General features: G+C 45.4%; 1 protein-coding gene across 1 annotated transcript in view; it reads left to right on the top strand.

Moving 5' to 3' along the window:
• ATP13A3 (ATPase 13A3) overlaps window positions 1–26,865 on the top strand; it is a 73,166-nt gene that overhangs the window by 26,915 nt on the left and 19,386 nt on the right. The window contains exons 4-17 of the mRNA XM_054175578.1: window positions 383–556; window positions 1,788–1,958; window positions 2,704–2,774; window positions 10,029–10,109; window positions 11,982–12,051; window positions 13,328–13,462; window positions 14,547–14,619; window positions 15,302–15,433; window positions 16,745–16,924; window positions 21,415–21,572; window positions 22,445–22,633; window positions 23,477–23,538; window positions 24,123–24,273; window positions 24,722–24,838. Of these exons, the coding sequence (XP_054031553.1) occupies window positions 383–556; window positions 1,788–1,958; window positions 2,704–2,774; window positions 10,029–10,109; window positions 11,982–12,051; window positions 13,328–13,462; window positions 14,547–14,619; window positions 15,302–15,433; window positions 16,745–16,924; window positions 21,415–21,572; window positions 22,445–22,633; window positions 23,477–23,538; window positions 24,123–24,273; window positions 24,722–24,838 (1,764 nt within the window). The remainder of the gene's footprint in view (window positions 1–382; window positions 557–1,787; window positions 1,959–2,703; window positions 2,775–10,028; window positions 10,110–11,981; window positions 12,052–13,327; window positions 13,463–14,546; window positions 14,620–15,301; window positions 15,434–16,744; window positions 16,925–21,414; window positions 21,573–22,444; window positions 22,634–23,476; window positions 23,539–24,122; window positions 24,274–24,721; window positions 24,839–26,865) is intronic.

Raw genomic sequence — 26,865 nt, 5'->3', positions numbered from 1 at the left:
CTGCTTTGGCTCGTCAACGCTGTGCTATATCACAGTCAAAAACTGGGGTGGTCACTGAGGATTAAGACAGGCAACCTCAGTTTGTAGGGAGCAGTGCAGAGGGGAGACAGGCCTTTCACTGAAATGTTTTAAACAGTACAGCTGTTCTGCTTTTGCCAGGCTCTTACTGACGTTTGTATTTCTGACTGAGCAACACGTTGCTCCTTTTCGTTGCCCCTCCATCGTATGTTAAGCTTGTAAAAGCTTCTCTCCCCTCAGAAGACACAATCTGAAATTTGCTTAGCTTTCAGTGCCATACCTTGTGAAAAATGCATGTTGACTTCCTGAGCCAGAGTGATTAAGAATGTCATTGTTTGGAGCTTGTGGCTTTGTTCCCATGCAGGAGATCTATGGCTATGAGCTGTGTCGCTGGAAGCTGGTGCTAGTTACTGTGGGAGTGATCTGCTCTGGTGGCTTTCTTCTCCTCCTCCTCTACTGGATGCCTCAGTGGCGTGTGAAAGCAACATGCAAAAGGACTACACTTAAAGACTGTGAAGTGGTTCTGCTGAGAACAACTGTAAGTCTCTGGGAGGATGTGCTGCTCACTTTTCAGTGAAATACACAAATCCTGGCCTGCAACATAGGCATGACTGATCCCCAGCACAGCAGAACTCTGCACGTATGGAGAACTGACCCTGTTTGCAGAGGACATGGCATTTGCTTGTCAGGAGGACAGAGCCAGGCTCTTCTCAAAGATGCCCAACGATAGGCCAAGGGACAGTGGGTGCAAGTGGGGCAGAGGAGGTTCCATGTGAACATAAGGAAAAACTGTTTCAGTGTGAGGGTGACAAAACACTGGGATAGGCTGCCTGGAGAGGTTGTGGAGTCTCCTTCTCTGCAGACATTCAAAACCTGCCTGGATGTGTTCCTGGGTGATCCTGCCCTGGCAGGGAGGGTTAGCCTGGGTGATCTTTCGCGGTCCCTTCCAACCTTAATGATCTGTGCTTCTATGAATCTTAAGAATTAAATGAATGCTGTTGTCACCAGAAGTTACAGAACAGATCCCTTGTTCAGACAACCTGAGAACATGGCTTTCAGGTTTTCTCTTCCTTGTCCAGCAAAGCTGTATTTGTTGAATCAAGGTGTAACTGTGCACCCAAGTGTAGTTTCATTTCAAGTGATTCTCTTCTTCCACAATTGCTGTGTGCAGTACCTGGTTATGATCACACAGAATCAAGCAGGTTGGAAAAGACCTCAGAGATCATCAAGTCCAACCTAATACCTAACACCTCCTGACAACTAAACCATGGCTTCTAGTGCCACATCTAGTCCTTTTTTGAACACCTCCAGGGCTGGTGACTCCACCACCTCCCTGTGCAGCACATCCTAATGGCCAATTAATCTTTCTGTGAGGACCTTTCTCCTCACCTCGAGCCTAAACTTCCCCTGGCACAGCTTGAGATCTATTAACTAACTTGAAGTTTCAGGGTGGATGTAGCTGCATGCATAAGAATCCCACAGTTCCCTCTGGTACATAACAGCTCTATTAAATTGTGAAGGGCTGAAGATGGCAACATTCAAGCACCAAGACTCATTGCTCAAAGACCCCCAAACTTCTAGTGCAAAAAAAATACCCTTTCAGAATGGATTCTTAAGGGTAGCTGATAGGAAGTTGCTATCTTTTGTAGCTGTGTGGGCTCTGCCACTCTCTTGTTGGCTCATTTTGCTAAAGCTCGTGAAATGCTGTTTCAGTGCTGTTTCAACCAACTAATTGTGGTGTGTTTTTTTTTCCCCCTGCCTTTCTAAAGGATGAATTTAAGATATGGTTTTGTGCAAAGGTTCGTGTCATGCCTTCCTTGGGAGCAAATCCATTACAGAACCCTAACCCTGTTGTACACAAGGCTTCGAATGGCCACGCTGTTCATTTCTGTGAATCCGCTGCAGAGGAGAACAAAAATGAGCTGAAAAAATACTTGCCTGTAAGTAAATCCCCAGTACTGCACTTGCTCATTGTCCCAAGTACCTCAAGTAGCATCTGGAGTAAACACACACAATATGGTACCTGGGAGCTGTTACTCAAAGTCTGACTCATTTTTTGGGTGGATGTGGTGGGTTGAGGCAGCCCCCCTTCCCCACCACGACTCAGACAAAGGGGTTGCAAAAGTGGTGGAAAGTTTAAATGGAAAGCAATGAGTGTGTACAGAGAGCCAGAAGCACAGTGACAAATCCCAAAGCAGACCCAGAAACATCCCATCCCCACCTGAGGGTACACCCAAGACCCCCAGGGCTCCTTCTTCTCCCCCTCCCCCCACTGCTAGCCTAGTCTCAGCTGGCTATATCTGAGGCTGCCTATCCCCAGGAGACATCTCCCCCAAGTTACTGGGTGGTGGCTGGATCTTATAGTGGCACAGAGAATTATGGTATGAAATACCTAGTTTCCTGTGTCCACCCACTGGGCTGGACTTTTGGACCCAGGAAGCACCCCCCATATGAACACAGCAGAGGGCACCCAGCCCAAAGTGCTGCAGTGGGGGCACAAATCTTTTCCTCGGTCGCCTGGTGCTGCAGACTGAAGAACGCCTTAAAGATGAATTTGAAAGGAAAGCGTTCATTTTTCAGTGAAGGGTGGTTTTTTTCCTCTAAATGCACTTGCTTGCTGCTTGCAATGAAGTCAGAAGGGAGGTGCTGAGCTCTGACTGAACTGTCTGTCTGTTGGCCTTGCAGATTCGTTATTTCACACACCACAGCGTGAAGTATTTCTGGAACGATTCCGTTCAAAGTTTCGATGTTGTACGGTGAGGATTCCTTTTGTCTTTTCTTCTGTGTGATGCTTCAAACTGCATTTCCAGCAAAGAGTGAAACAGCAGACCCCAGAAAGGTGGTGAAAATGGGTCCAGCTTCCTGACCAGCTGTTTCAGCTCGTGGAGACTTCGTGTGGGAGCTGCGGGGAGGTTTTAATTCAGCCTGACTTGGGAAGTGTGCTATGTGTAGGGTGACAGGTTGCAGACCTCTGCAGGCCTTTTTGCCTGTTCTTGGAGTGTTATGTGAGAATCAGAGCACCTGTTTGTAGAGAGTAGTTCTATAAATGCTTAAAGCCAACATTTGCACCATCATGGTTACAGGTCAGCGTGGCAGCCTTCGTACTCAGACAAAAATCCATCTCTTTTTCTCCTACTCTAATTACTGTGCATGAAGTAAAACTGTAGTGTCATGAGGCTAGGGTTGCACTGTGTTTATAGCAAGACATTTAGAAAGGATTGTGAGAATATTCAGACACCAATCTGTTGCTTTTGGGGGGCTGAAAGGTGCTTTGGTAAGTCAGATCAGAAGCCAGCATGGGGATTAATTCTGCCGCCCAGTTTCCTCTCCCTACCTTCATGCACAAATTACTTAGTGCTAAACTTTCCTTCTGAGGGAATAATTTAGATGTCTTTGCATTGCTGTTGAGCTACACTCAAAAGGAGTATCTAGAAAGAGAGGATTCAGAGAGTGTCTTGTTGCTCACCTTGGTGTACTTCTGTTGCTACCTAGTAGTCCAGCTGAGCTGGATTTGACTCCTCTTGTTACTTTTCAGTAACAACCCATTCTATGATTCTAAGATCAGGTGTCTTGCATTGCCCTTGAGACAAGGCAGCCAGTGGTCTCCTGGGGTGTATTAGAAGGGGTGTGGTCAAGAGAGGTTCTCCTCTGCCTCTATTCTGACCTGGTGAGGCTGCAGCTGGAATCTTGTGTCAAGTTCTGGGTCCCTCAGTTCAAGAAGGACCTCAGGGAACTGCTTGAAAGAGTCCAGTGCAGGGCCACGATGATGCTGAAGGCAGTGGAACATCTCCCTGCTGAGGATAGGCTGAGGGAGCTGAGGGCTCTTTAGCTTGGGGCAGAGGAGCCTGAGGGGTGACCTCATTCATGGTGATAAAGATGTGAAGGGTGACAGGAGGACAGAGCCAGGCTCTGCTCAGTGATGTCCAATGACAGGACAAGGGGCAGTGGGTGCAAGCTGGAGCGGAGGAGGTTCTACATTAACATAGGGAAAACATTTTTAATGTGAGGGTGATAGAGCCCTGGAGCAGGCTGCCCAGAGAGGTTGTGGAGTCTCCTTCTCTGGAGACTTTCAAACCCCACCTGGATGTGTTCCTGTGTGACCTGCTCTAGGTGATTGTGCTCTGGCAGGGGGCTTGGACTCAATCTTTCGAGGTCCCTTCCAACCCCTAATGTTGTGTGATTCTGTTTTTCCCTGGGCAGTACTGGCTGCACTTACAGAATGTGATGCTCTGTTAATCCAGCAGCATGGTGTTAGAGTTGAAGAAAACTCATTTTTTCTGGTGCTACTGGTAAGGCCTAGAGCTGACAAGTTAAATGAATGCAAGCTTCTCCATTTTTGAGAACTGCTTGTCAAAAGAAGCAGCTCAGATCAGAAACATAACCTCTTCTCAACTTAAATCAGTGTTCACTACCTTGAGCCATCATGTCCAAGCACCACACACAGAAAAACAAAGGAAAAACATTCCATTTCTCTAAGAGGAAAGATGCCTTGCAAATGTTCCTTCTCTCTTCAGAAAATGTGCATGCAACTAGAATGGGAAGTTACCAGCAATGACAACCATGGAAAGAAATGGTCATCACAGAAGCAGTTAGAAACTGAGCACTGCTTCACTGGGAGGCTGGAAGTCTCTCAGTTCATGTGTTAAGCCTCCGGTAGTGATGCAGGTGGCAAAGCTTGTCAGTTTGCTTTACAGGTTTGTTTTCATGTCTATAGTTATCATCACAGTATCAGTCAGGGTTGGAAGGGACCACTAGGATCATCTAGTTCCAACCCCCCTGCCATGGGCAGAGATCAGGCACACTAGATCAGGCTGGCCAGAGCCTCATCCAGCCTGGTCTTGGGACCTCAACCACCTCCCTGGACAACCCATTCCAGGGCTTCACCACGCTCATGGTGAACAACTCCCTCCTCACCTCCAGCCTGAATCTTCCCACCTCCAGCTTCATTCCATTCCCCCTAGTCCTATCACTACCTGACATCCTGAGAAGTCCCTCCCCAGCCTCCTTGTAGGCCCCCTTCAGATACTGGAAGGCCACAATGAGGTCACCTCGGAGCCTTCTCTTCTCCAGACTGAACAGCCCCAGCTCCTTCAGTCTGTCCTCACAGCAGAGCAGCTCCAGCCCTCTGCTCATCCTCGTGGCCCTTCTCTGGACACCTTCCAGCACCTCCAGATCCCTCTTGGAATAGGGGCTCCAGAACTGGAGGCAGTACTCCAGGTGGGGTCTCACCAGAGCTGAGTAGAGGGGGAGAATCACCTCCCTTCCCCTGCTGGCCACACTTGTCTTGCTGCAGCCCAGGCTCTGGTTGGCTTTCTGGGTTGCAAGTGCACACTGAGAGCTCCTGTTGAGCTTCTCCTCCCCCAGCACCCCCAAGTCTCTCTCCTCAGGGCTGCTTTCCAGCCAGTCGCTGCCCAGCCTGGATTTGTGCCTGGGATTGGCTCGACCCAGATGCAGGACCCTGCCCTTGGTCTTGTTGAACCTCATGAGGTTGGCTTGTGCCCACCTCTCCAGCCTGTCCAGGTCCCTCTGGATGGCATCTCTTCCCTGCAGTGTGTCTGCTGCACCACACAGCTTGGCGTCATCAGCAAACCTGCTGAGGCTGCACTCAGTGCCACTGTTGCTAATTAAAATTGGTTAAAGGGAATATTTCCCCCAGTTGAGATTCAAAAACCACTCAGGACTATACTTTTATGCTAAGAACAGGTATGGGGTAAAAAATCACAGGACTCCATGTGCTTAGGAAAAACGTTGTTCCTTAACATTTAAGCAGGAACTTGGAACTTGGCATTTGTTGGCTGTTTGACTGTGCCTTTTGATGTTCTTGTGATAACTCAGCCAATTGATAAGCCCTGGAAAAATCTCAGATATGCCTGTGAAGTTATGTGAACATTTATTCAATCACATTCTTGTTGATATGCCAAGCTTCATTTGTTTGGTGTATTAGCAGTGACTGAGCCTGAGGGGGTTCTCCTTCCCCTCTACTCTGCCCTGGTGAGACCTCACCTGCAGTATTGCATTCAGTCCTGGGCTGTTCAGTTCAAGAGGGACAGGGATCTGCTGGAGAGAGTCCAACAAAGAGCTACAAGGATGCTGAAGGGACTGGAGCACTGCCTGATGAGGAGAGGCTGAGACCTGGGGCTGTTTATTCTGGAGAAGAGAAGACTGAGAGGGGATCTAATAAATGTCTACAAATATCTGAGGGCTGGGTGTCAAGAGGGTGGGGACAGGCTCTTCTCACTTGTACCCTGGGATGGGGCAATGGATATAAACTGCAGCACAGGAGGCTCCACCTCAACATGAGGAGGAACTTCTTCACTGTGAGTGTCACAGAGCACTGGAACAAGCTCCCCAGAGAGGTTGTGGAGTCTCCTTCTCTGGAGACTTTCAAGCCCCATCTGAAAGTGTCCCTGTGTGACCTGTGCTAAATTCTGTGGTCCTGCTCTGGCAGAGGGGTTGGACTTGCTGATCTCCAGAGGTCCCTTCCAACCCCTGACATCCTGTGAGCCTGTGTGATCTGTGGCCACTTGTTTGGTCAGATACTGTAGCTGAGCTGGACACCATTAGTTAGCAGTTGGGTAATAGAGGAGAAACAGCTGGGTCTGACCCTATACTGGTAGAGTACTAAGCCACTTTTGCACAAGATCAGATAGACACCTGAGTTTGCTCTAACATTTCTCCAAGGTGAATTAGGGATGATTATGTAGTGGAGTGCTAGATACCACCTGCCAAATAAACAGCTGAACTTCAAAATGAGCAATAAGCCAAAGAGAAGTCTTAAAAGTATGGCCTTCATTTGTTAACCTACTCTTTGGTACCTGTAAAACTCAAGAACTGGTGTTGCCTAATAACATGGTAGTTAATATTTGTGAAGAGATGATGCAAAAGGCTGAGGGCTCAGCAGTAAAATCCACCAGGCAAGCAGCCCAGCTGTAGTGACCAAGCACTGCATTGTGAAGAGAGGTTCAGGTAATTGTGAAAGATCACAGTATCACTAAGGTTGGAAGAGACCCCAAGGATCATCGAGTCCAACCTGTCTCCACAGACCTCATGACTAGACCATGGCACCAAGTGCCACATCCAGTCCCCTCTTGAACACCTCCAGGGATGGTGACTCCACCACCTCCCTGGGCAGCACATTCCAATGACGAACGACTCGCTCAGTGAAGAACTTTCTCCTCACCTCCAGCCTAAACTTCCCCTGGTGCAGTTTGAGACTGTGTCCTCTTGTTCTGGTGCTGGTTGCCTGGGAGAAGAGACCAACCCCTTCCTGGCTACAACCACCTTTCAGGTAGTTTTAGAGGGCAATGAGGTCACCCCTGAGCCTCCTCTTCTCCAGGCTAAGCAACCCCAGCTCCCTCAGCCTCTCCTCACAGGGCTGTGCTCAAGGCCTCTCCCCAGCCTTGTTGCCCTTCTTTGGACACCTTCAAGAGTCTCAATGTCCTTCTTAAACTGAGGGGCCCAGAACTGGACACAGGACTCAAGGTGTGGCCTAACCAATGCAGAGTACAGGGGCACAATGACTTCCCCGCTCCTGCTGGCCACACTATTCCTAATACAGGCCAGGATGCCATTGGCCCTCTTGGCCACCTGGGCACACTGCTGGCTCATGTTTAGGCATCTGTCAATCAGTACCCCCAGGTCCCTCTCTGTTTGGGAGCTCTCCAGCCACTCTGACCCCAGCCTGTAGCTCTGCATGGGGTTGTTGTGGCCAAAGTGCAGCCCCTGGCACTTGGACTTGTTAAATGCCGTCCTGTTGGACTCTGCCCATCTGTCCAGTCGGTCGAGGTCCCTCTGATGGAACAGTTTCATCACATAATTAAACACTTAGCACAATACTGAAGGGGGAAAGATGAAGCCCTCTTGAGCAGCTCCTTTGGTTAGGAGAGCCTGAGTTTCATAGCATTGTTCTTTTTATAACAGCATAATATTAAGATCACTGTTTAAACACAGGAAACCCAAGTGTAATTATTCTTCAGCTAAATCAGACTTGGTCACATAGCCAGAGAGGATGCAACTTTGACCTTGTATGTCTGTTTTGTTTTAACTAGTGTCAACTGAACCTCTGAGTGAGCTGCTGAGTGCTTTATGTAATAAACTATGTGCACACAGGGGTTTTTAAATAATGCCCTGGGAATTCAGTGCTATAAAAGGCAGCTAACATCCTGCTAGTAGCTTAGCCTGGCCACTGCACACATAGGTATGCATATTTGCACATGAAGTGCTTGGAGACCCAATCTTAAACCCACTGTTAAGAAAAAAAGGAATAATTTGGGGTAGAATAGGAGGGAAGGCCCAGTTGTTAACAAAGGATTTTTAGGTGAATAGACAATTATTTTTAACACTCTTGGAGCTTCAAAAAGTTAGGGGAAACCTTGTCAGTGTGTGGCCAGATGAACACATTAACACTTCCACGCTTCCACCTTCTGGTTTTTTTCCACAGTTAGTTGGCAGAAACATGGTTCTAGCCTTTGCATTAGTGGGGATGTTTGAAGCCTTCCCTGTCTTCAAGAGAATGGAAATAATTGTTATAGGCAAGCTCTGTGAGGAGCAGCTGAGGGAGCTGGGGTTGTTTAGCCTGGAGTTGCTTTCTACAGCCACCTGAAAGGAGGTTGTAGCCAGGCCGGGGTTGGTCTCTTCTCCCAGGCAGCCACCAACGCAACAAGAGGACACAGTCTCAGGCTGCACCAGGGGAGGTTTAGGCTGATGTTAGGAAAAAATTCTTCACAGGAAGAGTGATTGGCTACTGGGAAGTGGTGGAGTCACCATCCCTGGAAGCATTTAAAAAAAGCCTGGATGAGGCACTTCTTGCCAGGGTTTAGTTGATTAGATGGTGTTGGGTGATGGGTTGGACTCGATGATCTCAAAGGTCTCTTCCAACCTGGTTAATTCTCTGGTTCTCTGATATGCACAATAAGGAGGTTGGGTTTTTTTTCTTCAGTGGGACAACAGCTCTGAATACTTTTTAGTAGATAACTTAATAGATATCCAATATAAAAAAAGATTTGTGTTTGAATAATGCTGAGTTTGTCATGTCATCTCTGAAAGCCTTTTGGGAGGCATTTTCCTGTGCATTTGCTAGAAAATGCTTGGATATTGGAGAGGGTCTGTTTGATTTACTGAGTTTGGTAATTGAGATGATCCCAGAGCTGTAAACAGAAGGATGTTTCAGGTGTGCCTGCTTATCTCTGACCACTCTGGGGTCAGAGTGGCTGGAGAGTGGCCAGGCAGAAAGGGACCTGGGGGTACTGGTCGTTGGTAGGCTGAACATGAGCCTGCAGTGTGCCCAGGCAGCCAGGAGGGCCAATGGCATCCTGGCCTGCATCAGGAACAGTGTGGCCAGCAGGAGCAGGGAGGTCATTCTGCCCCTGTACTCAGCACTGGTTAGGCCACACCTTGAGTCCTGTGTCCAGTTCTGGGCCCCTTCGGTTAGGAAAGATGTTGAGTTGCTGGAAGGTGTCCAGAGAAGGGCAGCAAAGCTGGGGAGGGGTCTGGAGCACAGCCCTGTGAGGAGAGGCTGAGGGAGCTGGGGTTGCTTAGCCTGGAGAAGAGGAGGCTCAGGGGTGACCTCATTGCTCTCTACAACTACCTGAAAGGTGGTTCTAGCGAGGAAGGGGTTGGTCTCTTCTCCCAGGCAACCAGCACCAGAACAAGAGGACACAGTCTCAAGCTGTGCCAGGGGAAGTTTAGGCTGGAGGTGAGGAGAAAGTTCTTCACCGAGAGAGTCGTTAGCCATTGGGATGTGCTGCCCAGGGAGGTGGTGGAGTCCCCATCCCTGGAGGTGTTCAAGAGGGGATTGGACGTGGCACTTGGTGCCATGGTCTAGTCATGAGGTGCTGGGTGACAGGTTAGACTTGATGATCCTTGGGGTCTCTTCCAACCTCGATGATTCTGTGATTCTGTTCTTTGTAATAGTGTAACTCTAGGTAGAGACCTAGCCCTTGAGCTACTGAACACTTAGTTAAGGAACTTGATATTTAAAATTAACTCATTGCCTTTTTCCCTGTACACAGAGGTCTGGATGAATCTACATTCTGCTCTTCAATCCATAACGAACACAGCACAGGACTGACAAAGGAAATGCATGATTACAGGTAATACTACAGCATTTGAGAGAAGATTTGGGGGTGTTCTCTTACCTGTCTTCAAACTGTTAACCAAACTAGAAGGTGATTTAGTGATTGGTTTTTACAGGCAGGCTCTTACACTTGCTTCAAAGTGAAGTTCTTTGTTTGCCTATACTTGAATAGTGCCTAGGCTCTGGTATGTTTTGGCTTGCTTTTCTCAAACTTCATTGACCATGGGAATTGGAAATACTGCTTGGAGAGATTGGCAAATATCTGAGATCAGTTTTGCTCTTTAATTTTGAGATGAAATGAGTATACAAAAAGAACAGCAAGCAGTTAAAGTGAAATTTGGCAGCTGATGTAAAACAAAGGAGTTACTTTTCCCACTTAGCACACCTTTAAGTGACATCATACTATCAGTCAGGGTTGGAAGGGACCACAAGGATCATCTAGCTCCAACCCCCCTGCCATGGGCAGGGACACCCCACACTAGATCAGGCTGGCCAGAGCCTCATCCAGCCTGCTCTTAAACACCTCCAGGGACAGAGCCCCAACCACCTCCCTGGACAACCCATTCCAGGGCTTCACCACTCTCATGGGGAAGAACTTCCTCCTCACATCCAGCCTGAATCTCCCCACCTCCAGCTTCATTCCATTCCCCCTAGTCCTATCACTACCTGAGATCCTGAGCAGTCCCTCCCCAGCCTTCTTGTAGCCCCCTTCAGATACTGGAAGGCCACAATGAGGTCACCTCGGAGCCTTCTCTTCTCCAGACTGAACAGCCCCAACTCCCTCAGTCTGTCCTCATAGCAGAGGTGCTCCAGCCCTCTGCTCATCCTTGTGGCCCTTCTCTGGACACCTTCCAGCACCTCCAGATCCCTCTTGTAATAGGGGCTCCAGAATTAGATAGTGTCATTGTTAAGGGGCCTGTATGGGTTCAGAGGCAAATAGACTAATTCCCTTTGGAAAAGAAAATAAAGAAATCAGGAATTCTTTAGCTGTAAAGTTGATTATTTGTCTCAAGCTGCAAATTGTTGATGAGAGCATTGAGGGTGATTGCTGCTGCTTGTTTTCTTTCTCATCCTTGTTGGTGGTCATTGTGAGAGAGGGATTAGTGTGCTAGACAGCAGATAAAGATGCCAAGAAGCAGCAAACCTGGCCTAAACTGCAACTGATTTCTTGTTTTAGGAAGGTCAGGCTGAGACTTCCCAGGGCTCAGGACTTTGGCTTTCATTTTCAAAGCTTAGTTAGTGTCACAGGTGTATCCCATAGCTCACATGGGTCCATCTCTGGTTGGCTGGGCTTAAAGACATTCCCCACTTTTAATTCTGGTTAGCAAGAGCTAGGCAAACAAATAGTAAATTTTTTAACTCATTATTTTAGACTACCAGTGTAATTATCCTTGTCAGGAGACAGCTGAGCTACATAGGTAGAGAAAACTTAGTCTAGGAAACACCTTTAACTTCAGTGGTACGTACTGCAGGGATTTTCTTTTTCTTTAGTTCTCAAATGTGACCAAGAATCTTGAATATATATTGTGAACAATGTACTTCATTGGTGGTGTAATTTTTTGATACATTAACTAAACCAGAGTAATTAGGGTTCTGTTGCATTCTTGGCTTTTTTTTACCCCCCCCCCAAAAAAAACCCTTCTTAGTTTAAAATATGGAATGTATTCCACGAGAAGATCCTCTAAGAGCTTCTTTATGCCAAGGTAACTTAACCAGCTCAGATCCCAGTTTCTTCTCCCACCGTTCATGATTTGCCTTTCTCTGTGCTCAGAATAAGCTATAGAACTATGATAAATAAAAGGGGCCACAGATCAAGTAGTAGTTGGTACTTAGTAATGATTCTGATAAAAAACATTGCTTTCTTTTGTTTTTTCTTCTTTTAATGCAGAAAAGCATTCTATGGAGTAAATGAAATTGCTGTGAAAGTGCCTTCCATTTTTAAGCTTCTGATTAAGGAGGTAAGATGTTTTCTTTGGCAAATGGCAAACAAAAGAAAAAAAATGAAAATTTCCCTGAAGTACAGTGACTGTTGGACTGGTCTTCAAATATTAGTGCAAGCTGCAACCTGCCTCCAGGGCCCAGCACTGTAAAGCACTGTCTAAAACCATGGACCTTTGGTTTTGAGCTCTCTAAATTTGATAGGGGCCTTGGCTGTAAGATCTTCAGAACCTGGTACCTCAGCAAGACCATTAGAAGGACACTGAGACACTTGAATGTGTCCAGAGAAGGGCAACGAGGCTTGGGAGAGGCCTTGAGCACAGCCCTGTGAGGAGAGGCTGAGGGAGCTGGGGTTGCTTAGCCTGGAGAAGAGGAGGCTCAGGGGAGACCTCATTGCTCTCTCCAACTACCTGAAGGGAGGTTGTAGTCAGGAGGGAGATGGTCTGTTCTCTCAAGCAACCAGCACCAGAACAAGGGGACACAGTCTCAAGCTGCACCAGGGGAAGTTTAGGGTGGAGGTGAGGAGAAAGTTCTTCACCGAGAGAGTTGTTTGCCCTTGGAATGTGCTGCCCAGGGAGGTGGTGGAGTCCCCATCCCTGGAGGTGTTCAAGAGGGGATTGGACGTGGCACTTGGTGCCATGGTCTAGTCATGAGGTCTGTGATGACAGGTTGGACTTGATCTTTGAGATCTCTTCCAACCTTGGTGGTACTATGAAGTGTGTCAGAATTCTGTGAGAGGATATGCATCTTATTTGCTTCTTGCTAATTTCAATGACTGATAGTGTCATTGTCAGCCCAGGGATTATACATTGCAACACAGGCATTGAATCAAGTGTGTTCTTGCATATGCTTTTGTTGCAGTTCTTTCATTTGCTTTTGAATAATGGCTTTGTTAGCCATTTGCTATAACAATGCCTGAAAGAAACTTTTGAACAAAGGAACTTGCCAACCTGAATGGAGTAAGAGCTTGAGGTGGCAATGCATTTATTAATAAACAGGTAGTAACACAAATGAACTTAAGAATTGTAACTTAAGGTCCATCAGATGTTCCTATGATTTTGCTTCGATGTGTAAGGGAAAATACATCCAGTCTTAAATATGTTTGTGTCATTTTTTTGTGCTGTTGAGGGCTTGAGGATGTAGTGAGAAGGGGGATGAGTTTGGCAAAACAGACAAAAATCTCATAGAAAGAACTGAGAAGTTTATCTCCTCCACGGAGGAGGAAGAGAAAGATGTTTTTGCTGACAGACTGGATGTGACCTCTGGTGTAACTTGACTTTTCTGTCACTCTTCCAGGTTCTGAACCCTTTTTACATTTTTCAGTTGTTCAGTGTGATATTGTGGATCACTGATGAATATCACTACTATGCATTAGCAATTGTGATCATGTCTGTAATATCCATTGTTAGCTCCCTCTACACCATTAGAAAGGTAAGTTCACAGAACACAGATCCATCTCTTCAGACTTTTCCTGAGCGCTGTATTTTGATGTGAGATTGCTGACAGTTCTCCTTGAGACCCTTCTCTGCTGACTTTACAGATAACAGAAACAGTACCTCACTGAAATGAAACCCTCACCCAAGCTTATGCCCCAAGTTGTGTTGGCAATAGTGATTCCATCTTGCGTTGTGTCTTTGTTTGCAAGAGTCTGGTGCAACTGAGCGCCAGCCAGGCAGAGTGATTGTTAAATTGGTGATGCATTTTTATCTGTAGGCTTGGCTGTAGCTCTTGGAAATCAAAGCAGTAATTATCCTTAAATTGCAATCTCTGAGTTCAGACCAGAGACAGCACTCCACAAGCCTCTCCTTACAAGCCCTATGAGGAGAGGCTGAGGGAGCTGGGGTTGCTTAGCCTGGACAAGAGAAGGCTCAAGGGAGACCTAATTGCTTTCTACAACTACCTGAAGGGAGGTTATAGCCAGGTGGGGGCTGGTCTCTTTTCCCAGGCAACCAGCACCAGAACAAGGGGACACAGTCTCGAGCTGCACCAGGGGAGGTTTAGACTGGAGGTTAGGAAGAAATTCTTCATAGAGTGATTGCCCATTGGAATGTGCTGCCCAGGGAGGTGGTGGAGTCGCCATCACAGAAGGTGTTTAGGAGGAGACTTGAAGGGGTGCTTGGTGCCATAGTTTAGTTGATTGGGTGGTGTTGGATGTCATGATCTTGAAGGTCTCTTCCAACCTGGTTTATTCTCTTCTATTCTAATTCAGGTTCACACAAATACTGCAGTTTTTACTTCTGTGTGTTAGCTTCCAATTGTTTTCATAACATTTTCTGTGTCACTGTGCATCTGCTTCCAGAATGCTTTAGAAGCAGGAACCTTTACAGGTTCCATAAACTCAAACTTTATTTGCCCATAGGCTTCCTAAACTGTATTCAAGAGAAGGTTTTGAGTAGCATTTTGTTGTGAGAGGATGTTAGGAATGAACCTCACCACTTGGAGAGATAGAACATACATTTAGAGGAAGAAAAATTGTGCTTCTAAGTAATGAAAAACTCTTTTCTCCCTTTTGCAGCAATATGTTATGTTACATGACATGGTAGCAGCTCACAGCATTGTCAGGGTTTCTGTCTGCAGAGGAAACCAAGGTAAATTTCACAGGCAATTGGAATGAACAGTGTAAAGTTGACGTGTGTTTTTCTTTGATCAGCTTCAAACACTTGCATTTGTTACTAAAACTGCATGGCAAAAGAAGTTGCAAAGTGGGATTTAGATAGGATTGTCCTCCTGGATAGTACCAGGTTTGTTCTAGATGAGGTGCTTGTCCTATTCCTGTTTCCCATGATGAACCAGGCCACATACATAACTGTCATTACAGTTTCTTTCTAGGCTTACAGACCTGCATGCCCTGGGTTTCAATGAGAACTGATACCTAGAGGCTGCAAATCCATTTTGGACTTGTGCTCACTTGGGTGCCACAGTAGTCAGGTTGTGGGGTGTGATACACTGTTTGATAAGACATGCATTTGTGTTGGACTTGTGTTTATGCTGGAGTTGTACTGTAGTCAATTGTTGATAGCTTTTGCACAAGGCTGACTTCTTTCATTTAAGATGAGCTATGTCCTTGATCTCTAGAGTTCAGTCTGTGATAGATTCTGCTTTTATCAGTGGCTTTTTCTCTGTCCTTCAAAAAAACCTTTCATAATGCCACAGATGAAATGGAGTATAATCTTAACTGTCACCACCTGGGGCTGGGCTGTGAGGTTCTTCATCAGGTTTTGGGGTTGGTGGTTTATTTTCAGGTAAACTTGTTTGTGTTTGAACACTCAGAAATAGAAGAAATCCTTTCCACCGACCTTGTGCCTGGAGATATCATGCTGATTCCATCCAATGGGACAATTATGCCCTGTGATGCAGTACTTCTCAGTGGTACCTGCATTGTGAATGAAAGTATGCTAACAGGTAAAGTAAACTTCATGCAGTTTTCTGTGGCTGAAATTATTAGTCTATGCCTGTGTACATGCTTAACTTGCAGAATGTTCTAGCAAGAGTAGATATGATTAATTTATCTTGACACATGGATGTTCTGGCAATGACACATCCTGTCATGCATCAAGAATAGTGTGGCCAGCAGGAGCAGGGAAGTCACTGTGCCCCTGTACTCTGCACTGGAGTCCTGTGTCCAGCTCTGGTCCCCTCAGTTTAAGAACAACATTGAGACACCTGAACGTGTCCAAAGAAGGGCACTGAGGCTGGGGAGAGGCCTCGAGCACAGCCCTGTGAGGAGAGGCTGAGGGAGCTGGGGTTGCTTAGCCTGGAGAAGAGGAAGCTCAGAGGAGACCTTGCTGTCTACAACTACCTGAATGGAGGTTGTAGCCAGGTGGGGGTTGGTCTCTTCTCCCAGGCAACCAGCACCAGAACAAGAGGACACAGTCTCAAACTGCACCAGGGGAAGTTTAGTCTGGAGGTGAGGAGAAAGTTCTTCACTGAATCATTCACCCTTGAAATGTGCTGCCCAGGGAGCTGGTGGAGTCACCATCATTGGAGGTGTTTAGGAAGAGACTGGATGGTGTGCTTGGTACCATGGTTTATTTGATTAGGTGGTGCTGGGTGATAGGTTGGATGCAATGATCTTGAAGGTCTCTTCCAACCTGGTTTATTCAGAGAGGAGATTCTGCCACTTCACTCTGGTGAGACCTCACCTGGAGTACTGCACCCAGGTCTGGAACCCTCAATATAGGAAGAACATGAACCTGATGGACAAGGTCCAGAGGAGGCCACAAGAATGATCAGGGTGTTGGAGCACCTCTGCTAGGAGACTAGGCTGAGGGAGGTGGGGTTGTTCAGCCTGGAGAAGAGGAGGCTTCCAGGGAGACCTAATAGCAGCCTTCCAGTACCTGAGGGGGACTACAGGAAGGATGGGGAGAGACTATTCACCTGCAGTGACAGGACAAGGGGCAATGGCTCCAAACTGGAGATTTAGATTGGAGATCAGGAAGAAGCTCTTTACTGTGAGGGTGGTGGAGCACTGGAACAGGTTGCCCAGGGAGCTGGTTGAGGCCCCTTCCCTGGAGATATTCAAGGTAAGACTTGCTGAGGCCCTGGGCAACCTGACCTCGCTGGGGATGTCCCTGCTGACTGCAGGGAGGTCGGACTGGGTGACCTTTGGAAGCCCCTTCCTGCCTGGACCACTCTACGATTCTGTGCTGACGAGCGAGATTGTGGAGTAAATAAAAAATGTCTATTCTTATTTGATCTCTTTTTCTATTCAAGGTGAAAGTGTTCCTGTCACAAAGATAAATCTCCCAAATCCTTCAGAATATCCAAAAGCAGTGGGAGATGAAATATACAGTCCAGAGGTGCATAAACGACACACTTTGTTCTGTGGAACCAATGTCATCCAAACCCGTTTTTATACTGGAGAATTGGTCAAAGCCCTAGTAGTGAGAACAGGTACCAATGCATTTATTCTTTTTAATCACTTACTCACATGCTGCTGGCTTTTGTAGCTGTCACCTGATTCTTTGGAGCATTGCATTGCCACATCCAGCTGGCGGCCAGGCGCTAGTGGGGGATCAGTGCTGGGCCCCATGCTCTTTAACATCTTCGTTGATGATCTGGATGAGGGCATCGAGTCCATCATCAGTAAATTTGCTGATGACACCAAGGTGGGGGCAGGAGTTGATCTGCTGGAGGGTAGAGAGGCTCTGCAGAGGGACCTGGACAGGCTATGGGCAGAGTCCAAGGGCAGGAGATTGAACACATCCAAGTGCTGGGTTCTGCACATTGGCCACAACAACCCCATGCAGAGCTACAGGCTGGGGTCAGAGTGGCTGGAGAGCAGCCAGGCAGAGAGGGGCCTGGGGGTGCTGGTCGATGGTAGGCTGAACATGAGCCTGCAGTGTGCCCAGGCAGCCAGGAGGGCCAATGGCATCCTGGCCTGCATCAGGAACAGTGTGGCCAGCAGGAGCAGGGAGGTCATTCTGCCCCTGTACACTGCACTGGTTAGGCCACACCTCGAGTCCTGTGTCCAGTTCTGGGCCCCTCAGTTTAGGAAGGAGGTTGACTTGCTGGAAGGTGTCCAGAGAAGGGCAATGAAGTTGATGAAGGGTTTGGAGCACAAGCCCCATGAGGAGAGGCTGAGGGAGCTGGGGCTGCTTAGCCTGGAGAAGAGGAGGCTCAGGGTGACCTTATTGCTCTCTACAACTACCTGAAGGGAGGTTGTAGACAGACAGATGTTGGTCTCTTCTCCCAGGCAGCCAGTACCAGGGCAAGAAGACACAGTCTCAAGCTGCTCCAGGGGAGGTTTAGGCTGGCTGTTAGGAAGAAGTTCTATACAGAGTGATTGCCCATTGGAATGGGCTGCCTGGGGAGGTGGTGGAGTCACCATCACTGGAGGTGTTTAGGAGGAGACTTGATGGGGTGCTTGGTGCTATGGGTTAGTTGATTAGGTGGTGTTGGATTGGTTGATGGGTTGGACACGATGATCTTGAAGGTCTCTTCCAACTTGGTCTATTCTATTCTATGTTGCTAAGCTTGGTTAAATTGAGTATACCCCAAATAATGTGATAAATGCCTTCAAGCATAATGGAAGTAGAAAAGTGTCCTGGAGAGCAGCAGTTGGCAAGCAAGAAAGTGAATCAGTTGACATCCATTTGAAACTTATCTGAATGTATTTTCAAGTCTTTTAGCTCTTGGTGGAACTGCATGCAACCCTTGGAAAAGGTTTGATGTCCCATTGGACTGGGTGGGTAGCACGGAACAGCTTAATTCAGTGGAGTCATTGGCCAGTGTCACGTGTTTTTCTTTGCTCATGGTTTTATCAAAGCATGTCACATCTGCTGAAAAGATGTCTTTGGTCAAGCGCTTTCTACAGATGTGCTTATTCATAGTATTGTGTTAAAGGTTTGGGTTTAAGTAATACAGATGTTCTGTTAGAAAAAGCATTGCTCAGAATGGTGTAGGATATATGGTAGCCTAAAGCAGTACACACAGAATAATGCAGTTGTGGGATTCTGCTTTGCAAAGATGATCTTAAGAAAACCACCACAAGACAGGTGAATGTAAGCTGGAGAGGAGAAGGCTCTGAGGAGACCTTGCTGTGGCCTTCCAGTATCTTAGGGGGGTCTACAAGAAGGCTGGGAAGGGACTTCTTAGGGTATTGGGTAGTAAGAGGACTAGAGGGAAAACTAGAAATGGGTAGATTCAGATTGGATGTTAGGAAGAAGTTCTTCACTATGAGGGTGGTGAGACACTGGCAGAGGTTGCCCAGGGAGGTGGTGGAACCCTCATCCCTGGAGGATTTTAAGGCTAGGCTGGATGTGGCTGTGAGCAACCTGCTCTAGTGTGATGTGTCCCTGCCCATGGCAGCAGGGTTGGAACTGGATGAGCCTTGAGGTCCCTTCCAGCCTTGACAATTCTATGATTCTATAATCCAAGCTACAACAGAATTTGATAGAATAGATTTGACTACATTTGATCAGAATACTGCTTAAAGCAATCTTTCCAACAAGTAACTTCCTCTCATTTTCTCTTCATCTTCTGTTAGTTTCTTTTAACAGTAAATGTTCCTTTTTTATTATTTATTGAATTGTTTTCCTAGAGACTTCTATTAGTAGTTGGTTTTTTTTCCCCAGAGGAAAATATTTCCCTTCCCTTGAACATATCCTCCCTTTCAATAGTATCCATCTCAAATTGTTTCTCTTAAGAAATTCTAAGTACCCAGCCTCGTGTGTGTGTGTGTGTGTGTACCGATGCTTGGTTCAAAACAGCAACAGAAACAAACTGCTGGAGACCTACTCCTGCTCTGCAGGCAGATAATGTGGCAACTGTGTTTTTTTAAGAGTCTGAAACAGTGGTTTGGAACTCTTACAAGGGGAATTGTAATTGTTTCCAACACACTGAGTCTTACTGCCCTGACATCTGAAGCAGTTTCTTTAATCTGCTCTTTGCCCGTGACAGATCAGTTAGCTCCTATGCTGTAAACAGGAGGAGTTTAACTCTGTGGACCTTGTTCAGTTTTTATGTATGGCCAAGTTTGCTTTTCCTGCTGTGACTATGCATGAGAGATGAACAGAGGGATCTAAAACCCTCTCTGTTCTCCTGCCTGCTTTGCAGGGATGGCTTTTAGGCACGTAGGGAATTTACCACTTCGCAGAACTGGATAGATGTCACAGTGCTGCTGGCTTTTTGCTCCTAAGATGTCCAGTAGTAAGAACTGAAGAAACTCTTTTACCTAGTGAGACCCAAGTGAAAAATCCCTTTATCTGAGAGAGGGTCTTACCAAGTTGAAGGTATTAGAGAGGGGGTCTCACCAAGTTGAAGGTATTGGAGAGGGGGGCATCCCACCAAATTGAAGGTATTGGAGAGGGGGGCATCCCACCAAATTGAAGGTATTGGAGAGGGGGGCATCCCACCAAATTGAAGGTATTGGAGAGAGGGGCATCCCACCAAATTGAAGGTATTGGAGAGGGGGGCATCCCACCAAATTGAAGGTATTGGAGAGGGGGGCATCCCACCAAATTGAAGGTATTGGAGAGGGGGGCATCCCACCAAATTGAAGGTATTGGAGAGGGGGGCATCCCACCAAATTGAAGGTATTAGAGAATTTAGTCCTTAAAAGAGTATGGGGACTATACCCTTCAGAGTTAAGCCTTTAACTTGCAGTGTTTGTTATTGCAGTGGAAAAATGCATTAAAATACTGAGGAACTGAATCTCTTCTTGTTTTCTGTTCCTGAAACTCAGTTCATAGGCACATTAGTGTCTGTGTCATTGTGGTTCACATTGTGATTGTAAAGAAATAAAAAATGGTAGGTTTGGTCTTCTTCAGAGAGCAGAACTGTTCACTGAAGGTATCTGCATGTCCACTATGCCCTCAAGACACCACAGGAGGTTTTCATGTACTCTTTTACCCTGCTGTGTCCTATGTGGCTGCAGAACCTTCATCAGAGCCATTAAAAAAATACTCAAAACTAGTTCTGATTTCTTTTGACTTGTGTTGAATGACAAAGCATTCATGGCTCAAGTGCATACTAACATGCTGAACTTCTCTGAACAGGCCCATGGTTTGTATTCTGCAGCAGCACATTTAAAGGCTAGAGGCTTCAGGCCTTGTTCCTCTTGCGATGAACTCGTCCACTAAAGACTGATGCAATAGCTGCTTTGTTCTGATAGTCTTGTATGCCAAATGCCAGTGTGGAGGGATTAGCTTTTGCTGGGAGGGCTTAGCCTTTGCTGTCATGGCTTGTCCCCTGGGGAGCTGTCACTAATGCCAGCAGACCTGACGTGGACACCGAGACTCTGGTGATAGACTTTGAAGCCTAAACAGATAGAAAATGTTTGAGCATAGAAAATTGGGCCCTGGGTATTGCCCCTTTTCACATGTTAAAGCAAAGGTTCAAGGAGGATCTTGGGGTATCTTTTGGTTGTTTGACTCCCAAGAGCCTTAGAAGTCTGCTCTCCTGGTTCAGGTGTCAACATACAATCAAGAAGTGGCTTTCTCCAAAAGATGACTCTGTACACTGCAGGTTTTTCCTGAGTCTTTCTGCCTGGCAAGGGATCTTGCAGAGATTTGCCACTGAAGTATGTAAGGTTGGACTCTATGAATAACTTAATTGGGGTTTTGCAATGACTGTCTTAATTAGACAGCAAATAAATATACCCACAAGCTCTGTGCTGAGGGACAGAATGCAGTACAGCACTCCTCCAGGCCAAACCATTTGCATCAGCAGCACGTCCTTGCCATGGGAGGGAAGCACTTTATCTGATGTGCACTTACATTTTTGAAGCACCTTAATTACAGCATTGCAAAACATCTGTTAACTGCACATTGAGCAACACCCTTCATGAAATTAGTAGCCTAAGGGTTTCACTGAGGTTTTTTGGTGTATTTGAATGTCTTTACCTCTTTATACTTTTAATAACTTACTCCTTTTAATTCCAGGCTTTAGCACTGCTAAAGGCCAGCTTGTTCGTTCCATACTGTACCCAAAGCCAACAGATTTTAAACTCTACAGAGATGCCTACTTGTTTCTCCTGTCTCTGGTAGTGGTGGCAGGCATTGGATTTCTTTACACCGTGGTCAACAGCATCTTAAACGAGGTATGTTTTCATTTCTAGTCCAGAACTGCCTTAGGAAAGACTTGATGATGGTTTCCAGCACACTTCAGATTGTGAGAAACAATTTAACTTGAAGTGAAAATGCCTTTGCTTTATTTGTGTATCACTGAAACAAGAGAGGCAAACTTAGAGAGGACAAAATTCGTCAGAGAATCAATTTGAATGTAGTGTAGTGAAATTTGAGTTTACCTCTGTTTCTATTGACCCAATTACTAGACTTTCATCTTCATTATATGTGAGACTACCATCTGAATCCTACACAGGTGAAAGAACTAGGATACAGCACAGCTGAAGATTTTAGACTGGTTGTTAGGAAAATGTTCTTTGCCATGAGGGTGATAGAACACTGGAACAGGTTGCCCAGGGAGGTGATTGAGGCCCCCATCCTTGGGGATTTTCAGGGCTCTGGGCAACCTGATCTAGTTGAGGATGTCCCTGCTTACTGTAGAGGGGCTGGGCTAGATGACCTTTGGAGATCCCTTCCATCCCAAACCATTCCATGATTCCAAAGCATGATGCAGGCAAAAAATGCTTACCCAAGGATAAGTGATAACCCAGTAACTGTTTTTTCTCTCAGGTTTGTGCATTATTCAATTATAGTCCTAAAGTGGTATATTTGCATGGGAAAAAGTGACAACTTGAAGTTATGGGCTGTGGATAATTTAGGGGTGGATTTAGCAGGGTTGCTGATGGTTGGGGGATATTGTACTAGGTTTATGGGCAGCCCACAGCATGCACTACTGGGGAAGGCAACGTGTAGGTTTTGCTTTTGGTAACAGTGATGTAAAACTTGAATGGGGTAGTAAGTCTGTAAGTGGTGAGTTCTGGTTTGTTAGCTCTGAGCTTTGTTGCAGGTTCCAGCTCATACCATCATCATAGAGTCTCTTGACATCATCACCATCACGGTGCCTCCAGCGCTCCCTGCTGCCATGACTGCTGGCATCGTTTATGCACAAAGAAGGCTGAAAAAAATTGGCATTTTCTGCATCAGCCCCCAAAGGATAAACATTTGTGGCCAGCTGAATCTTGTGTGTTTTGATAAGGTGAGATGAGTTTTGAGACTTTGTGTTGCCACAGGAATTTGTACACGCTAGCAACTATGGGCAAATCCATTGCTTTCTTGTAAGTTAGATAATTTTTACCCTGTTAGCTTCCAGGTATTATGTGTTCCCCACCTGTTAACTCAGGTTAGTCCAAGAAGCTGTTATAATACAGAGCTGCTTTCTTACCTTAAGACTCCCAAGTCCTAAGTTGTTACTGGCACCTCAGAAGTGTGAGAGTTGGGGTCTTGCAAGAGGTTTTAAGTTTTCCTTCATAGAACCATGAGTGAAAGGCAGTAATGCCATTGGCCAGAATCCTTTGCTTTTAGCTAGTTTCTAGATATTCCCCCCACCCCTTAAGCCTTTGTAAAAAAATACTAAGGTCTCACTCTGAGTTCATTATTTCCCATATTCCAGTTAGTGTTTTAGCTATGTAAGAAAGTAGTACTAAGGGTTTAGTAGCAATTTTCTGTTACCCCCAACCCCTGAATATAGATAGAGCTGTTGGACTTCTTTGAAATACTTGCATTTTAAGGGTCTGTTTTATTTGTCCTGTCTCTGTGGGGGGGAGGTATGACTGCTTTGAAAGGTTGGTTGGTTGGTTTTTTAAAGGTGTTTTTTAACAGAGTTGGTACTTAACTGCTATCAAAAAGCAAGGAAGTTACTTTCTTTCCTATCCTGGAATCTTGATTTTTTAAGTACGAAGCAAATTAAAATGTATTGCTCAGATGTTATTTGGTGAACTATCAGTTCATTTTAGCTTTACCTGAAGATAACTTGCTTCTGAAGCCCTTTTTTGTTGTTGTTTTGTTTCCTTCTTGCCATGCCCCTTGGTTTATTTTGCAGACTGGCACACTTACTGAGGATGGCTTGGATCTTTGGGGAATTCAAAGGGTGGAAAACGCTCGGTAAGGATAAGCTCAAAGCTGGTAGCAAATCTGATACTTAGCTGTGCTTTAACAGCTCCAGCAGAACAGAGTAGAAAATTCAATGTGAACATGTTGAGCTCACACTGAGCCTTAAGAATGCAACTGAAAATGTGGTTGAGTTACAGCTTTCATTACAAGTCTCTTACAAAGCTGAGGTGGAATTTAATTTGTTAGTCTGAGATCTCATTAGGTTCATAGTGCAGAAATTTATACAATTGAAGTATGGCATGTTTCCTTAATCCTGTCTTTCTTTGTGATGACTTCTGGGGCTGCTAAAATTAATTAGCTTAGTTAATTGAGTTTAGTACAAAGTGACAAGAGGCCTCTGTATGAGGAATCAAACTAGAGAGGGAATTAACACCATCGTTGAAGGAGACAGAGGCTGTGACTGCTTGTTTCTGAAGATTCCAGCCCAGACTCTTAATCTATTGTCTGTGATGTGTGAAAATGCAAGTGAAGAGACATGTACAATCCATTTTCTGTTCTTAATCTAAACAAACCTTTTGAATGGGCTCATAACAAATAATTCTAGTGCTAAGTATATTGTTACTTCATTGTTTTAGTTTCCTCTTGCCGGAAGAGAGAGCTTGCAGTGAGAGTTTGCTGAAGTCCGAGTTTGTTGCTTGCATGGCAACTTGTCACTCCCTTACAAAAATTGAAGGGGTGCTTTCTGGGGATCCACTTGATCTGAAGATGTTTGAAGCAATAGGATGGGTAAGTGCCTGCTTGTTTCAGTGCTGTTAAGATGAGATTTGCTGTGCTCTTACATATTAGATAAGCCATCATGTGCTGTTTCAAGCTCTTAACTGTAAAAATGATGGGCTTTTGACAATAACTTTATGGGTCAAAGGAAGTCTTTAGTATGAAAATGTAGTGTGAATGCAGCAATTCATAGAACTGAAAGAATGCAAAGAGCTGATTTACTGCTTTCTGTGGCAAGGCTTCAACGTGTGTAATAGGTGTGTAAAATAGCTCAGTGTATCTTAACTGCTAAATCAAGACACTTAATTGTCACAGGAAATCTTGTTTAGAAAGATTATTGCACCTTGGGCTGACTTCCAAGCCTGATTTTTATTTGTTTTTATTTTTTCCTGAAAACTCCCCATTATGAGATTATCAGTGTTAATGAATGTGTAAATGCAGCTGATTATTTTTAATGCAGATTTTAGAGGAAGCCACTGAAGAGGAAACGGCGCTCCATAATCGAATCATGCCAACAGTGGTTCGACCTTCCAAACAGCTTTTCCCAGAGTCCAAGCAAGCAACAAATCAAGAAATGGTATAAAAACCTAAAGCAATTCTTTGAGTTAAAACAATGGATTACATGGCATTTTTTTGGATGTACTTAGTCATAGCCTTCTTCTTCCAAAACACTGTCATAGTGTAGTCATTTACAGAGGCTCAACAGAGAAACCGAATGGTCAAATTTGTCATCAAGAAATCAAGCTATGAAGTTTTGCCCCATGTGAAGTAAAGGCTGCTCAGCAGATGCAGTATATTAACATTCAACATTTATGAGATCAGTTACAAGTACAGGGGCACTTCAGATTGAGAGTGAGAATCTCTTGAGACTATTTTGACTCTCTTGGTCATTTTTTTTTCTCTCTGATTCTCTTGGTCATTGTTTTCTCTGACTCTCATGGTCACTTTTTTCCTCCATTCTCTTGGTCATTTTTTTGCCTTTCATTCTCTTGATGGATTTTTTTTTTCCCTTTGGATTTTTCTTGGTGGACTTTTTGTCACTTTGGATTTTTCTTGGTGGACTTTTTGTCGCTTTGGATTTTTCTTGGTGGACTTTCTGTTGCTTTGGATTTTTCTTGGTGGACTTTCTGTTGCTTTGGATTTTTCTTGGTGGACTTTTTGTTGCTTTGGATTTTTCTTGGTGGACTTTTTGTTGCTTTGGATTTTTCTTGGTGGACTTTCTGTTGCTTTGGATTTTTCTTGGTGGACTTTCTGTTTTTTTTCTTTGAGTCTGAGGGATTTTTTTGTGTTGCCTTGGATCCTCTTGGTGATTTTTTGGTGGTGTTGCTTTGGATCCTCTAGGTGATTTTTTGGTGGTGTTGCTTTGGATCCTCTTGGTGATTTTTTGGTAGTGTTGCTTTGGATCCTCTAGGTGATTTTTTGGTGGTGTTGCTTTGGATCCTCTAGGTGATTTTTTGGTGGTGTTGCTTTGGATCCTCTTGGTGATTTTTTGGTGGTGTTGCTTTGGATCCTCTAGGTGATTTTTTGGTGGTGTTGCTTTGGATCCTCTAGGTGATTTTTTGGTGGTGTTGCTTTGGATCCTCTAGGTGATTTTTTGGTGGTGTTGCTTTGGATCCTCTAGGTGATTTTTTGGTGGTGTTGCTTTGGATCCTCTTGGTGATTTTTTGGTGGTGTTGCCTTGGATCCTCTTGGTGATTTTTTGGTGGTGTTGCCTTGGATCCTCTAGGTGATTTTTTGGTGGTGTTGCTTTGGATCCTCTAGGTGATTTTTTGGTGGTGTTGCCTTGGATCCTCTTGGTGATTTTTGGTGGTGTTGCTTTGGATCCTCTTGGTGATTTTTGGTGTTGCTTTGGATCCTCTAGGTGATTTTTTGGTGGTGTTGCTTTGGCTCCTCTAGGTGATTTTTTTTGGTGGTGTTGCTTTGGATCCTCTTGGTGATTTTTGGTGGTGTTGCTTTGGATCCTCTTGGTGATTTTTGGTGTTGCTTTGAATCCTCTAGGTGATTTTTTGGTGGTGTTGCTTTGGCTCCTCTAGGTGATTTTTTTTGGTGGTGTTGCTTTGGATCCTCTTGGTGATTTTTTGGTGGTGTTGCTTTGGATCCTCTTGGTGATTTTTTGGTGGTGTTGCTTTGGATCCTCTTGGTGATTTTTGGTGGTGTTGCTTTGGATCCTCTTGGTGATTTTTTGGTGGTGTTGCTTTGGATCCTCTTGGTGATTTTTTGGTGGTGTTGCCTTGGATCCTCTTGGTGATTTTTTGGTGGTGTTGCCTTGGATCCTCTAGGTGATTTTTTGGTGGTGTTGCTTTGGATCCTCTTGGTGATTTTTTGGTGGTGTTGCTTTGGATCCTCTAGGTGATTTTTTGGTGGTGTTGCCTTGGATCCTCTTGGTGATTTTTGGTGGTGTTGCTTTGGATCCTCTTGGTGATTTTTGGTGTTGCTTTGGATCCTCTAGGTGATTTTTTGGTGGTGTTGCTTTGGCTCCTCTAGGTGATTTTTTTTGGTGGTGTTGCTTTGGATCCTCTTGGTGATTTTTTGGTGGTGTTGCTTTGGATCCTCTTGGTGATTTTTGGTGGTGTTGCTTTGGATCCTCTTGGTGATTTTTTGGTG

Source organism: Dryobates pubescens, chromosome 32 (genome assembly GCF_014839835.1).
Source record: "Dryobates pubescens isolate bDryPub1 chromosome 32, bDryPub1.pri, whole genome shotgun sequence".
NCBI lineage: Eukaryota > Metazoa > Chordata > Aves > Piciformes > Picidae > Dryobates > Dryobates pubescens.
This window is presented reverse-complemented; position numbering and strand designations above follow the sequence as displayed.